Source organism: Dasypus novemcinctus, chromosome 21, assembly GCF_030445035.2.
Source record: "Dasypus novemcinctus isolate mDasNov1 chromosome 21, mDasNov1.1.hap2, whole genome shotgun sequence".
NCBI classification, from domain to species: domain Eukaryota; kingdom Metazoa; phylum Chordata; class Mammalia; order Cingulata; family Dasypodidae; genus Dasypus; species Dasypus novemcinctus.
The window spans coordinates 58027163-58039594 of NC_080693.1; the positions used below are offsets into that span (position 1 = coordinate 58027163).

General features: G+C 57.7%; 1 protein-coding gene across 2 annotated transcripts in view; it reads left to right on the forward strand.

The window, feature by feature from the left end:
* Positions 1 to 11923, forward strand: part of ARHGAP23 (Rho GTPase activating protein 23) — a 75121-nt gene extending 63198 nt beyond the window's left edge. For both annotated transcript variants that reach the window (XM_058284100.2, XM_058284101.2), the window contains exons 21-24: positions 704 to 745; positions 1169 to 1265; positions 3232 to 3263; positions 10769 to 11923. In XM_058284100.2, the coding sequence (XP_058140083.1) occupies positions 704 to 745; positions 1169 to 1265; positions 3232 to 3263; positions 10769 to 11830 (1233 nt within the window). In that variant the 3' untranslated portion in view covers positions 11831 to 11923. The remainder of the gene's footprint in view (positions 1 to 703; positions 746 to 1168; positions 1266 to 3231; positions 3264 to 10768) is intronic.
* The last annotated feature ends 509 nt before the right edge of the window (positions 11924 to 12432 follow it).

Consider the following 12432-nt stretch of genomic DNA (forward strand, 5'->3'; position numbering starts at 1 on the left):
TTCTAAGTTTAACATTATATTCCTTTAACACGTTGAAAATATTTCTTCCGTGTCTTCTTGTGTCCGATTGCTACTACTGAGAGTTCTAATTACATCTGATGTTTGTTCCTTTGTAGGCAATCCGGTTTTTCTTCCCAGAAAAATTTTAGAGTTTTATCTTCAAGATTCTCAAATTTCCCAAAATGTGTTTACGTGTGGGTTTGTTTGTTTTTTACTGTATTTTCTATCCTGTTGGTCGTTTATGAGAAAGCCCTTTCCTGCCCCTGTCCTTGCCCCCAGGAATCTCACACCGCGTGCACACCCGGGTGGGGTACGGCGAGCTCCTCCGCGCTCCCCGTGCACCCAGCTGACACCAGAGGGCGCTGCGCCACCCGCCGTCAGGCCCGGGGAGTGCGCCCCAGTGCTGTGCTCAGACCAGGGCTGCGTGGAGGGCAGGGGAGGTCCCCTGAGCCTCTCTTCTCGGCTGTCCCCCCTCTAGGCTGCCTTTCTCTCCCACACTGGGGTCCAGGCTTTTCTCTCCCACGGTCTGGGGAGCCGGGTTCCGGGATCCGCCACCCTCGCTCTGAGACCTTTCCAGCGGCTGGCGCGGCGGGGGACCCCTGCCTCTGCGTCAGGCCGGGCAGGTTGAAGAGCCCCTGTCTCCCTGTCCTCCCTCAGCCCCTTCCCACACTGACTTCGTCCCTTCCTTTTGTCTCCTCTGCAGTCAGACTGGTTCTTCAGCGACAGCGAGGACAAGGGGGAGAGAGTAAGTGCTGCCGAGGGCTGGGCTGGGGTCTGGTGGGAGGGGGGCCCTCGCCCTGGCTGGGGGTCGGGCAGCAGGGCCTGAGCAGGGGAAGGCGCCTGCCCTCGGGGCGTCCTCGGTCTGATGGAGGAAACACCAGACCCTTAGAAACTCATAGATAAACTCAGGAGCCTCCAGTTTTACGAGGAGGCGCCATCCTGGCCTTGATGAGCCCCAAGCCTGACGGGCAGACCCACCTCTGCCCTCAGCTGAGGGAGCAGTCGGGCCTTCAGGGCTCCTGCGAGGCACTGCGGAAGGGACAGAGCAGTCATGGGGACATGCAGGGCGGCCCTCAGGGGCGCCTAGACGACGCAGGCACCCCCTTCCGAGGGCCCACGGTCCCGCCAGCTGAGGGCGGGCAGGCTGACCCCTCCTCCCTGTTGGCAGACCCCTGTGGATGACAAGGAGCCTCAGTCCGTGCCCAACATCGAGTACCTCCTGCCCAACATTGGCAGGACCATGCCTCTTGGTGACCCAGGTTCAGGTCAGTGCAGGGACCCAGGAGGGGAGGGGCGCGCTGCATTCCTGAGGGTCCCAGGTTCCCAGCCTGATACCCGCTTCCGCGCCCCAGCAGGGTCCTCCACCGAGGTCCTGGGGCCAGGGTGTGGCAAGGCGGCTCCCTCTCGGGTCTGCTCAGCTGCGCCCAGGGCGGGGGAGGCGCTGCCCCTGTTGCTTCACTGGTTTCTTTCCTGCAGCTTTTAATCTCTCACGGGCTGCGTCCTTCTGGGCATGTTCCTCTTTTTAATTTTTCTTCTTTTTCTCCTTGCACCCCCTCTGCTCCTCCTCCTCCCCCTTCTCCCTGTGCTCTCTTCCCATTCCCTCGATCCTGCTCCCTTCCCTTCTCCTCTCTCCCTGTCCTCTTTCCCCCCCTCCCCTCCAGCGGACCTGTTGGAGATTTAAAGGGTACAGTGCGGCTTCGCGGCCTCGGTCACTAACCGTGGCAGGTGATTATAAGAAGGCTGGGCAGGTGCGAGGGGCAGGCACAAATGTCCCAGACCCTGAGGACACACCAGTCACCCGTGCTGGTTGACACTTGGCCCTGTGCCTCACTCCCTTCTCATCCTCGAGAGCCCCTGCCCAGGAGGGAACCCTCACTAGAGTCAGTACCCATCCTCACCAGCAAGTCTGGGCGCCTCTGGATGCCGGCTGGCTGCCCTCTGCAGGGTCCCCTGCCCTGTGCCTCCATGCTGAGCCCAGCTGCTCCGGCTGACCTGCGCTGGGGGCAGCTAGCTGGCAGCAGGACCGGCCTCTTCTGACACCAGTGATGCCACTCCCAGAAGCCTCTATCTCTAGTTCCTCCCTCAGTTGCCCCAAAGGGCTGGCTTTTTCTGCTTCCAAGACTAGGGCCCCAGGTCACTTGGCCCCTTCGTCCTGTGTCCAGGTCCTCTGGCCCTATCATAGCAGAGTAAGAGTAATTTTCATGCCCAGAGACAAATGAACGAGCAGTTCCTCCTTGGCTTAAGCCACCAGCCCCCCCCCCCCAGAGCCCGACCCCTTTAACATCTTGCCCATTCCCGTCTCTGGCAGAGGTACACCAACAGTACTCCTAGTGGCAGGAGAGAGGGCGAGGGGCCAGAAGATGTGGGGGGTGGGGAGGGCAGAGAGGAGCCCCCGTCTCTTCTAATCACCTGCTGCCACTCCCCTGCCCTGTGTGTGTTGCCTTGTGGTCAGCCCATCGCGCTCTTCTCACCGTGTGCAGGGGTTGGGGAGCTGGGGAGGAGGCATCTAACTTGCTTGCCAGAGAGTGTGGATTAACCGCACCCTGCCCAGACCCCCACTGGCTCAGTTTTGGAGAAGGCACCGCCAGGACTGGCTGCCCGCTCCTCCTCCACCCTGATGGGGTTAAGGGAGTGGGACTCAAGGGCGCTGGCCAGGTGGACCCCAGGGCTGGAGGCGGAACCCTCTCCAGCTCCGTCCTTTCTGCCCGTTGACTCCACCATTCACATGGTGCCTCTCCCTTCTCATGTCCTGGGGGACAGGGGCCGAGGGTGGTGTAGGACCCCCACCCCCCATGCACTGTGTGGTCTCCATTTCTCCAGAGCATCTGTGATTTGCTGTGTCTCACTGTTGTGGTTTCTGTGAAGTGCATCTGGTATTCGGCATTTTCTCTCCAGTGCTTCAGTGTAACGGGGACAGGAGGGGGAGGGGAGAGGAGCCAGCTATTTAAAAAGCCCCCCATGCCCTTAACGCAGGGCCAGTGTGGGTCCAGCGGCTGGCAGGCTGGCCCTTGCTACCTCAAAAGGAAGTGGTGTTTGACACCATTTCCTGCTCCATCCCTGTCCCGTAGGATTTGATATCAGAGGGCACCCCCCTCCCAGGGCCGGGGGAGATCTCAGGATCCTTGCCTCCCTGGTTCCTGAAGCCCATGTGGAGAGGGAATTGTATTCTCAAGATTCGGCCTTCTCCTCCCATGATCCAACTTTCATTTCTCATCTGTCTCTCACCAACAGATTCCACCACCTGCAGTTCAGCCAAGTCCAAGGTAAGTGCCTCGGCAGTTCCGAAGGCGTCCTCCCTGTGCAGACAGGGCCACTTGCTTTTTTGGTCAAAGGAATTGGGAGAATGGTGACTGGTTCATGAGGAGAGCTGATGGTGTATGGGAAATACTGAGTGGCCAAGGTAAGCTGATAAGGCTCTTGCTTTAGCAGTTCTTGGCGAGGTGCCTGGCATAGGAGAAGGTCTGGCCTGGAGTTAGGAGGCTGGAGGCAGTGCTGCCCAGTGGTGAGGGGCACCGGCTGTGGGGTCAGACAGTACTGGGTATGAGTCCTGATCCTACCATCTAGTCACTTTGGGACATTGGGCAAATTACTTAACCTCTCTCTGATCCTTGGCTTCCTCATGTGTAAAATGGGCATAAAAACAAAGATGTCTGATAAAATCTATTCTTTAAGGTCTTTGGAGAGCCCAAAGCCAGCAAAAGGGAGGAAATAAAGAGCGGAGCAGATATCAATGAAATTGAAAACAATTGAGAAAATAAATGAAACCCAAAGCTAGTTCTTTGAAAAGATCAATAAAATTGGTAAACCTTTGGCCTTTTTACTGAGGTTAAAAGAGAGTTGGCATAAATCACAATATCAGAAATGGAAGTGGAGACATTTCTGTAGACCCTGGAGGGATACTATGAGCAACTCTATTCCTATAAATTGACAACTCAGAAAAAGATAGACCAATTCCTTGAAAAACTCAAACTGTCAAGACTCACTTAAGGGAAGCAGACATGGCTCAACTGATAGAGCGTCTGTCTACAAGATGATGCAACAAAAACGAGACACAGTTTCCCAGTGCTGCAGGATAATGCAAGTGGATGCAGAAGAACACACCAGCAAATGGACACAGAGAGCAGACAGTGGGGGGGGGGAGGGGAGAAGAATAAATAAAATAAAGCTTTAAAAAAAAAGACTCACTTAAGTAGAAATAGATAACCTGACTATTCCATATCTACTAAAGAAAGTGAATTTGAATTTGTAATTAAAACCTTCCAACAAAGAAGATTTCAGGTCCAGATGGTTTCACTGGTGAATTCTACCAAATACTTAAAGAGGAAATAATAACAATTCTCCACAATGTCTTCCAGAAAATAGAAGAGGAGGGAACACTTTTCAACTCATTTTATTTTATTTTATTTTATTTTTTAGATTTATTTATTTATTTATTTTTTAAATTTAATTCCCCTCCCCTCCCCCGGTTGTCTGTTTTCTGTGTCTTTTTGCTGTGTCTTGTTTCTTTGTCCGCTTCTGTTGTCGTCAGTGGCACGGGAAGTATGGGCGGCGCCATTCCTCAGCAGGCTGCTCCCTCCTTCGGGCTGGGCGGCTCTCCTTATGGGTGCACTCCTTGCGCGTGGGGCTCCCCTACGCGGGGGACACCCCTGTGTGGCACGGCACTCCTTGCGCGCATCAGCACTGCGCATGGCCAGCTCCACACGGGTCAAGGAGGCCCGGGGCTTGAACCGCGGGCCTCCTATGTGGTAGACGGAAGCCCTAACCACTGGGCCAAAGTCCGTTTCCCTCAACTCATTTTATGAGGCCAGCATTATCCTGATACCAAAACCTGACAATGTCTCTAGAGAAGATCGGCTTAATTCATTGAGTCATACTACAAATATCTATCGAACATTTACTATATATCAGTACTGCCCTGGCACTAAAGATACAGTGGAGGCAGAAGCCAGATGGGATGAGCTGGAAGGTGAGAGAGGAAAGATAGCAGGTGGAGACAACTTTTTTGAAAGCCTGACTGTGAAGAAATGTTTAGAGGAGCAAAAATGGAAGGATATGTGAATCCAGGAATCTTCCCTTAAAAGAGAGACTCCTTGGGCGCTGCTTGCCCACAGACTGGAGTGACTGAGGAGAGTGGGAGGAGGTGGTCGGGGCAGCTGGGAACCGAGCCCACGAAGCCTGAGAGGACTTTGCCCCATTGAGGCACTGCCCAAGCTGGAAGAGCAAGGGAGGGAGCAGAGGGCGGGCGGAGCAGCAGCCGGCAGAGCTGCAGTGGATGTCGGGGGCATTTAGTCGGCGGTTCCTCTTTCCTCGGTGAAGCAGGAGGTGAGGTCCTCAGCTGAACGTGAAGCAGGAAGGGCACATGTGAGCTGAGTGGAGAAGGAGGGAGGCGCGTTCCTGGCAGCGCAGAGGGCTGTGGTCCAGGCCCTTTGCTGCAGCGCTGTCCGCCCCGGCGGATCTGGCCCCTCCCTGCTCCTGGGGGTGAGGGTCCTCGTTTGCTTCCTGCGACCTCACTGTCTCCGAGGACTCCAGCCGGACTCCAGCCGTAACTTCCTCGCGGAGCACAGGCCACTTCCTCCCGGCGGCCTCTGGCAGTGGAAGTCACCCTGAGGCATGAACCCACGCTGCTCTGCGGTCGAGGCCCGCCTGCCCGGTGTCAGCCAGGGACCCCACGCCTCAGCAGGCCCTCTTCTCAGTCACCAGGCGTTGGATGTGGGATCGTGCTTTTCAGAAAGTGCGTCTTTACTTCAGCTGACTCAGGGACTCACTGTGACCTCGGCAAGTTGGCCAGATTGCCAGTGTGAGACGAGAGAACTGAGTTCACATTTACTGAGCACCTGATAGACTCCCACAGCCACGCAGAGAACTTTTCACAAGTACCTACCCCACTTAAGCCTTGCAAAAGACCCCTGAGTTTTGTATCTTCCCCATTTTACAGATAGGAAAACCAAGGCTCAAAGAGTTTAATAACAAGAAGTTTGACCTGTCGTGTTTTCAGGCATCAAAGGGTAGGAGCTGGTTTGGTGGCCTCTCATGACAGAGCTGGCCTTGGGGGAATTCTTCACAGTCGGAGAGTTCTGATCCTCGGCTTTCAGGCCCAGGCTGTTTCCTGACTCTCCGGCGCAGGGACTAGATCTGTCTTCAGCTCAACCCAAATGTGCCAGTCAAGCCCCAGAGAAACCGAGGCATGGACCAGAGTACCCATTTATTAAGTGATAGTCAGCAATAACTGTCCCAGGGACAGAGACATGAGTGGTGTGTGCAGCAAGCGGCCTCGCATAGTCTGATCCACTCAGGATGTTGGGAGTCGGAGCCCAGGGAGGAGGTCATGGGTGGCGGGGAGCCTGCAGCCCCCTTGTCCCAGCTGTAGGGAAGGTGCTGCCTGGGACAGGTGGCCCCTGCCAGCCTGGGAGCTCCCCGAGGGCATGGAGTTGGAAACTCATCACTACCAGCCTCTGGCTTTTTTCCCAGTCTAGCTAAAATCTAGGTCAGTGGTTGTCAAACGGTGTTCCTCAGAGCCCCCTGGGGTGGTCGCCAGCAGCAGGGTGTAGGAGGGCCAAGGGGGCAGGGTTCAAGCCTGTGCCCCGCAGTCTAAGCTGTGCTGCTGCTGCTTTTCTTCTGTTTTGGGTCTCTGGGGAGGATTCTGTTTGAACAGAGGGCTCCCAGGCTGCATTAGTTTCCTAGATCTGCTCTCACAAATTGCCACAAACTGGATGGCTTAAAACAATAGAAATTTGTTCTCTCAGTTCCAGAAATCAAGGTGTGGGCAGGGTCATGCTCACTGCAAGGCTCGCGGGGAGAAAGCATCCCACGCGCCGGGCCCGGGTCCCCTGGCTTGTAGATACACCGCTCCAGTCTCGGCCCCTCCTCCCAAGGCACTCCCCCTTTGTGTTCTGGTGCCTCTTTTCTCTTCTGATAAGGACACCAGTCACTGGCTTAGGACTCACCCTAAACCACTGTGACCTCGTCTTAACTAATTATATGCAAGTTAGGCCACATGCTGAGGTCCTGGGTGGACAAGAATTTTTGGGGGGCATTATATAACCTAGACAACAGGCTACAATAAAAACTGAAGACCATTGTTCTAGACTTAACAATTCCCTGTCTCCACAGTCTTTCTGCAGACTGTGTGCAGGACAGGGATGTGGTGTCAGCACCCTGACTTGCAGTTGCACTCGGATGCTGCCTCCTTGCCAGGGTGGCACACCCCCTAGGCAGCCCTGCACTGGCCCGTAACCCCTTCCTCTCTGGGTGGATCTTAGCAGGCCAAGCTCAGATGGCTCCCTTATCAACTGAGTTCCAAGTTCCTGGGGCGGGGGGTTGGTACCTCATGCCCCAGCCTGAGTCCAGCAGCCTCACCCAGCTCTAGTGGGCACCCATCACATCACTTCCTGGTGTGGTGCAGTGTGGCATCCATGACCCAGGAACCACATGCCTCTTCCAGGCTTCAGCTTTCTCAGAAATACTTGGTGTGTGAGAGAGAGAGCGTAGGCTGCGGTGGCTGTAGGAGGCCCCTCTGTGTCTCCTCTCATTATTACCACATGGCCGAAACAGGAGGTGGCCTGTCCAAAGGGGTGCAGGGGGACGACCTCAGGCAGGTCACTCCAGCCAGGGAAGGGCTGGTCCTTCTCCAAGGACTGGGGTGGGCACTTGCTGCCCAGAGGTGGCCATGTTTGAGCTGGGCCTTGCAGGATAAGCAGGAGCTCATTGAGCAAATAGCGTGTGGGGACGTCAAGGGCTCCCAGAAACGTTAAAATGCAAGGTCACGTCGAGGGCTGTTAAAATGCAAGTATCACGCGAGTGAAGGCTGTGTTGGGGTGGGGACAGGGACGAGGCGGGGAGAGCGGGGCCAGGCTGTGAGGGGCCCTATGTGCCCACTGGGGAGAGGGGGTTCTAGCTGGTGGCGGAGGGCTCATGCACGTCTTGGAGCAAGGGCAGGAGATGGCCATCTCCGTGCCTCAGAAAGATTGCTGTGGAAGCAGGGGGCCTGGGGTGTGGCCAGGGTGGAGGCAGGGGCCCCTGTTAGGAGAGGGTGGAAAGGTCCAGAAAAGGCGAGGGACTGAAGAGGATACGAGGATGAGCTGGTTTGAGGGTCATTTCAGAAGGAGAACTGAGAGGACTTGGCAGCGGGTGGGGGGCGAGGGAGGAGTCAGAGGGCCACCTTAAGAAACGAAGGTGATTTGGGGCCAGGGTAGGTAGGGTAATGGGGCGTCAAGTAGATTCATGTACCTCCAGACACCCAGGTAGAGGCGGGGCTGTGGTTCTGGAGCTTGAGGGAGTTTGGTGTTGGAAGGGGCGGCGCTGCAGCAGGTGGTGTGGCAAGTAGCGGGGCGCAGGGAGCGGTGTTTCCCAGGGAGCCTGAAGAGTGAGAAGACCAGGGGCTGAGCAGGGCCCTGGGCACGTGGACCCTTCAGGGGCCTGAGGGGAAGAAGAGCTTCCCAAGAGGCAGAGAGGCCGCAGAGGCAGGAGGGCAGCCGGGCTCGAGGGGGTAACAAGGGCATCGTGGGCTCTGCAGGGAGATGATGTAAGGCCGGGGCCGAAAAGCACCCAGGGGACTGGCACCGACAGCCGATTCCGGTGAGAGGGGCAAGGAGCTGCCCAGCGTAGGGTGGGAATCAAGCCCAGGAGAGGCTCCAATCCGATGGTCTGTCCAGGTTTTCAGCAGCTTTTGGCAGCAGAAGCTGGCAGGTGGATTGATTTGGGGTTGGGATTGGTGGGCTGGGGACTGGGAGGGTGGCTGCCATGTAAGGGGAGGGGAGGACGTGGACTTGGGCCAGAGGCCTGTGCCTACTGAGCAGGTGGAAAGGTAGGCTTCCCGGCAGGGGCGAGTGGACAGGGAGGAAGGTAGGAGCTTGTAGTCAGAGAAAGGAAAGAGAGACACTCATGACTTCTCTGCCAGGGCTTAGGTGAATATAAGGCCAGGTAGTATATGTGGAATGGGTTCAAACTGTCAAGTGTTACTCACTGCCGAGAAACTATTATTTCCAGAGCTGTGTTTACCAGGACGGTGCTAGTGCTGGGACCGAGAATGGAATGGGAGTTGGAAGTGGGGGAAGGCAAGAGACTAGCCCCCCTAGCTCACAGAAAAGAGCTGAGGATCTGAATTAGGCCACATATGATGCTGTGGAGTGGCGGCAACACTCCTGAAATTGGAGGATACTAGATTCGTCTGGGTCCTTGACTGTGTTCAATAAAAGAAGGTATATTTTTTAAGGAGGTATTAGGGATTGAACCCAGGACCTTGTACATGGGAAGCAGGTGCTCAACCACTGAGTTACATCTGCTCCCCAACAAGAGTTGGTTTTCTCGTTTGTTCCTTTGTTTTTAGGAGGTACTGGGGATTGAACCTGGAACCTCATATATGGGAAGCAGGTATCAACCACCTGAGCTACATCTACTCCTCCATGGAAGGATTTAAGAACATGCTCGTTTAGCTGGGCCAGTAAAAAGAGTTTATTGAGAAATGAAAGAAAAACACACCTAAGATGTGGGTGCAGGCTCCTCCAGGCAAAGAGAGAGCACCTGGGGTCTGGGGGCCATCTTTATTAAGATCGTTCTTCACTCCTGCCCTTTCCTAAAGTTGGGGAGGGACCCCAGCTGTTCGCTGTTCTGATTGGTTGCCTTTTGGTGCCCACCTGTTAGCTCTCAGGGGTTGTCTGGCACCAGTGGGGGCCTGTTTGGAGTTATTCAGGGCTTCCCCTTGGTCCTGGAAAGGGTTCCAGGTGGGACCTAATGGCCAGGGTCTTGGTGGGGTCTTTTGGCTTCGTTCTTTTTTTTTTTAAAGATTTATTTTTATTTATTTAATTCCCCTCCCCTCTCCCAGTTGTCTGTTTTCTGTGTCTTTTTGCTGCATCTTGTTTCTTTGTCCGCTTCTGTTGTCGTCAGCGGCACGGGAAGTGTGGGCGGCGCCATTCCTCGGCAGGCTGCACTTTCTTTCGCGCTGGGCGGCTCTCCTTATGGGTGCACTCCTTGCGTGTGGGGCTCCCCTACGCGGGGGACACCCTTGCGTGGCAAGGCACTCCTTGCGCGCATCAGCACTGCGCATGGGCCAGCTCCACACGGGTCAAGGAGGCCCGGGGTTTGAACCGCGGACCTCCCATGTGGTAGACGGACGCCCTAACCACTGGGCCAAAGTCCGTTTCCCTTGGCTTCGTTCTTGGTAGCAGCCTGCCCTCTGGGGGTTCTGGGTGGGGTTCCAAGGCCATGCTCTCTGCCAGGTTCCAGCTGTGACTCAGTCTTCCCTTTTTCCCCTGTACTAATCTGCCTCAAGCCCCCCTCAGAGAGTTTACACCCTTGTTCTTAAGGGGGAGCTGGAGGGCGGTGGTCGTTCTGTAGCTGCTTCCTGCTCGTTAGGGGCAGTAGTCCCTGCCTTACAGGGTGTAAAGGGGAGGAGTGAAGAACGGCCTTAAAAAAGGCACTCCCGCGGCCCCAAATGCTCCTCTTTGCCAGGAGGCGCCCACACCCCCATCTTGGGTATGTACTTCTTTCCTTTTCTCTCATTTCTCAATGAACTCTTTTTACCAGCCTAACTAAACTGGCATAGTCTTAAATTCTTTTATGTAACTTGGTCAAGAACCTAGAGGAACCCGATGTCCTCTGATTTCAGTCCAACTGACACAGGGGTCCAGGACTAGCGTTTTTTGATGCTGGCAGGAAGCTGGGCTTGGTTTGGATCCAATGGGATCCCGTGCTGTGCTGTGGAGGGTTTTAAGTGGGAACGTTGAGGGCGTTGGGGACCGCAGGCCCCAGCCTGACCTGTCTTCTCGCGCAGGGCTCGTGGACCCTCAAGAAGGAGCCGTATGCCCGGGAGATGCTGGCGATCTCCTTCATCTCGGCTGTCAACCGCAAGCGGAAGAAGCGGCGGGAGGCGCGGGGACTGGGTAGCAGCACCGACGAAGACTCGGAGCAGGAGGCGCACAAGCCCGGGGCGGGGGCGCCGGCGCCGGGGACCCAGGACCGATCCGAGGGGCAGCCGCAGGGCGCCGCCGGCCCCGAGGCCCCCGGGCGCTTGAGCCCCTCGGCGGCGCCGGAGGAGCGGCCGGCCGCGGACACGCGCTCCATCGTCTCGGGCTACTCCACCCTGTCCACCATGGACCGCAGCGTCTGCTCGGGCACCGGAGGCCGGCGGGCGGGCGCGGGGGACGAGGCGGACGACGAGCGCAGCGAGCTGAGCCACGTGGAGACGGACACCGAGGGCGGCGCGGCGGGCGCGGGCCCCGGGGATCGCCCGGCGCGCAGGCCCTCCTTCAGCTCGCACCACCTGATGCCCTGCGACACGCTGGCGCGGCGCCGCCTGTCCCGGAGCCGCCCGGAAGGCGAGGGCGCGGGCCCGGGCGCGGGCCGGGGTGGGGGCCGCGCCGCCGAGCTGCCGGGCTCCGCCTCGTCCAGCAGCCAGGAGTCACTGCGCCCCCCGGTGGCCGCGACCGCGGCGCTCAGCGCGCGGCCCTCGCGCCTCGAGGCGCTGCGGCTGCGCCTCCGCGGCACCGCCGACGACATGCTCGCCGTGCGGCTGCGGCGGCCGCTGTCGCCCGAGACGCGGCGGCGCCGAACCAGCTGGCGCCGCCACACGGTGGTGGTGCAGAGCCCGCTGACCGACCTCAACTTCAACGAGTGGAAGGAGCTGGGCGGCGGAGGGCCGCCGGAGCCCGCGGACCCTCGGGCACACAGTGACAACAAGGATTCGGGCCTCAGCAGCTTGGAGTCCACCAAGGCGCGGGCCTCGTCGTCCGCGGCCTCGCTGCCGCCCGCGCCGGGGGAGCCAGGAGCCCCAGGAGCCCCGCAGAGCCAGCCCCCGCGCCGCTCGGCCGCCTCCCGCCTCCACCAGTGTCTGTGACCCCCCACACCCGCGCCTGCCTGGAGCCCCTTGAGGCGCAGGAGCCTCCTCTGGCCCGCACCCCTTCTTCTGTTGCCCCTGGGTGCTTCGGGGTGGGGCTGGAGGTGGGGGTGGGAGGGCGCTGGGGCTGCAGACCGCGTCTATAGTTTGTGTGCTGGGATTGGTAGGGGAGGGACAGAGAAGGCCAGGGCTGGACAGAGTGTGAATGGAAGAAGGGGGCGAGATGCGGAGTTAATGAGAGGAGAGCAGATGGTCCCGGGTTTGGTGCAGGGTTGCTTATCCTAGGGGTCAGTGACCCCTAGGTAAGTGACAGAGTGTCCTCCTGGACGTTTCTGTCTGCACTTAGGGATTATTGTGGACTGGGGGTGTGGGTAAGGAACCCCCAAGTTTCAGACTAAAGGAAAGGAAAGACACTGGGTGATGCTGGCTGTTGGCTTCTTTCCACCCCCTGAGGTGCCCCACCCCCACCCCCCCAGCTCCTAGCTCCAAGTTAAGGGAGGTGGGCTGTGTATGTATGTCTGGGGAGAGGCGCTGGGTGATGGTGCCCCTGGGGGGAGGGGGTCTGTGGGATTTGTGTGTGCGCGTGTGTGTAGTCACTGTCC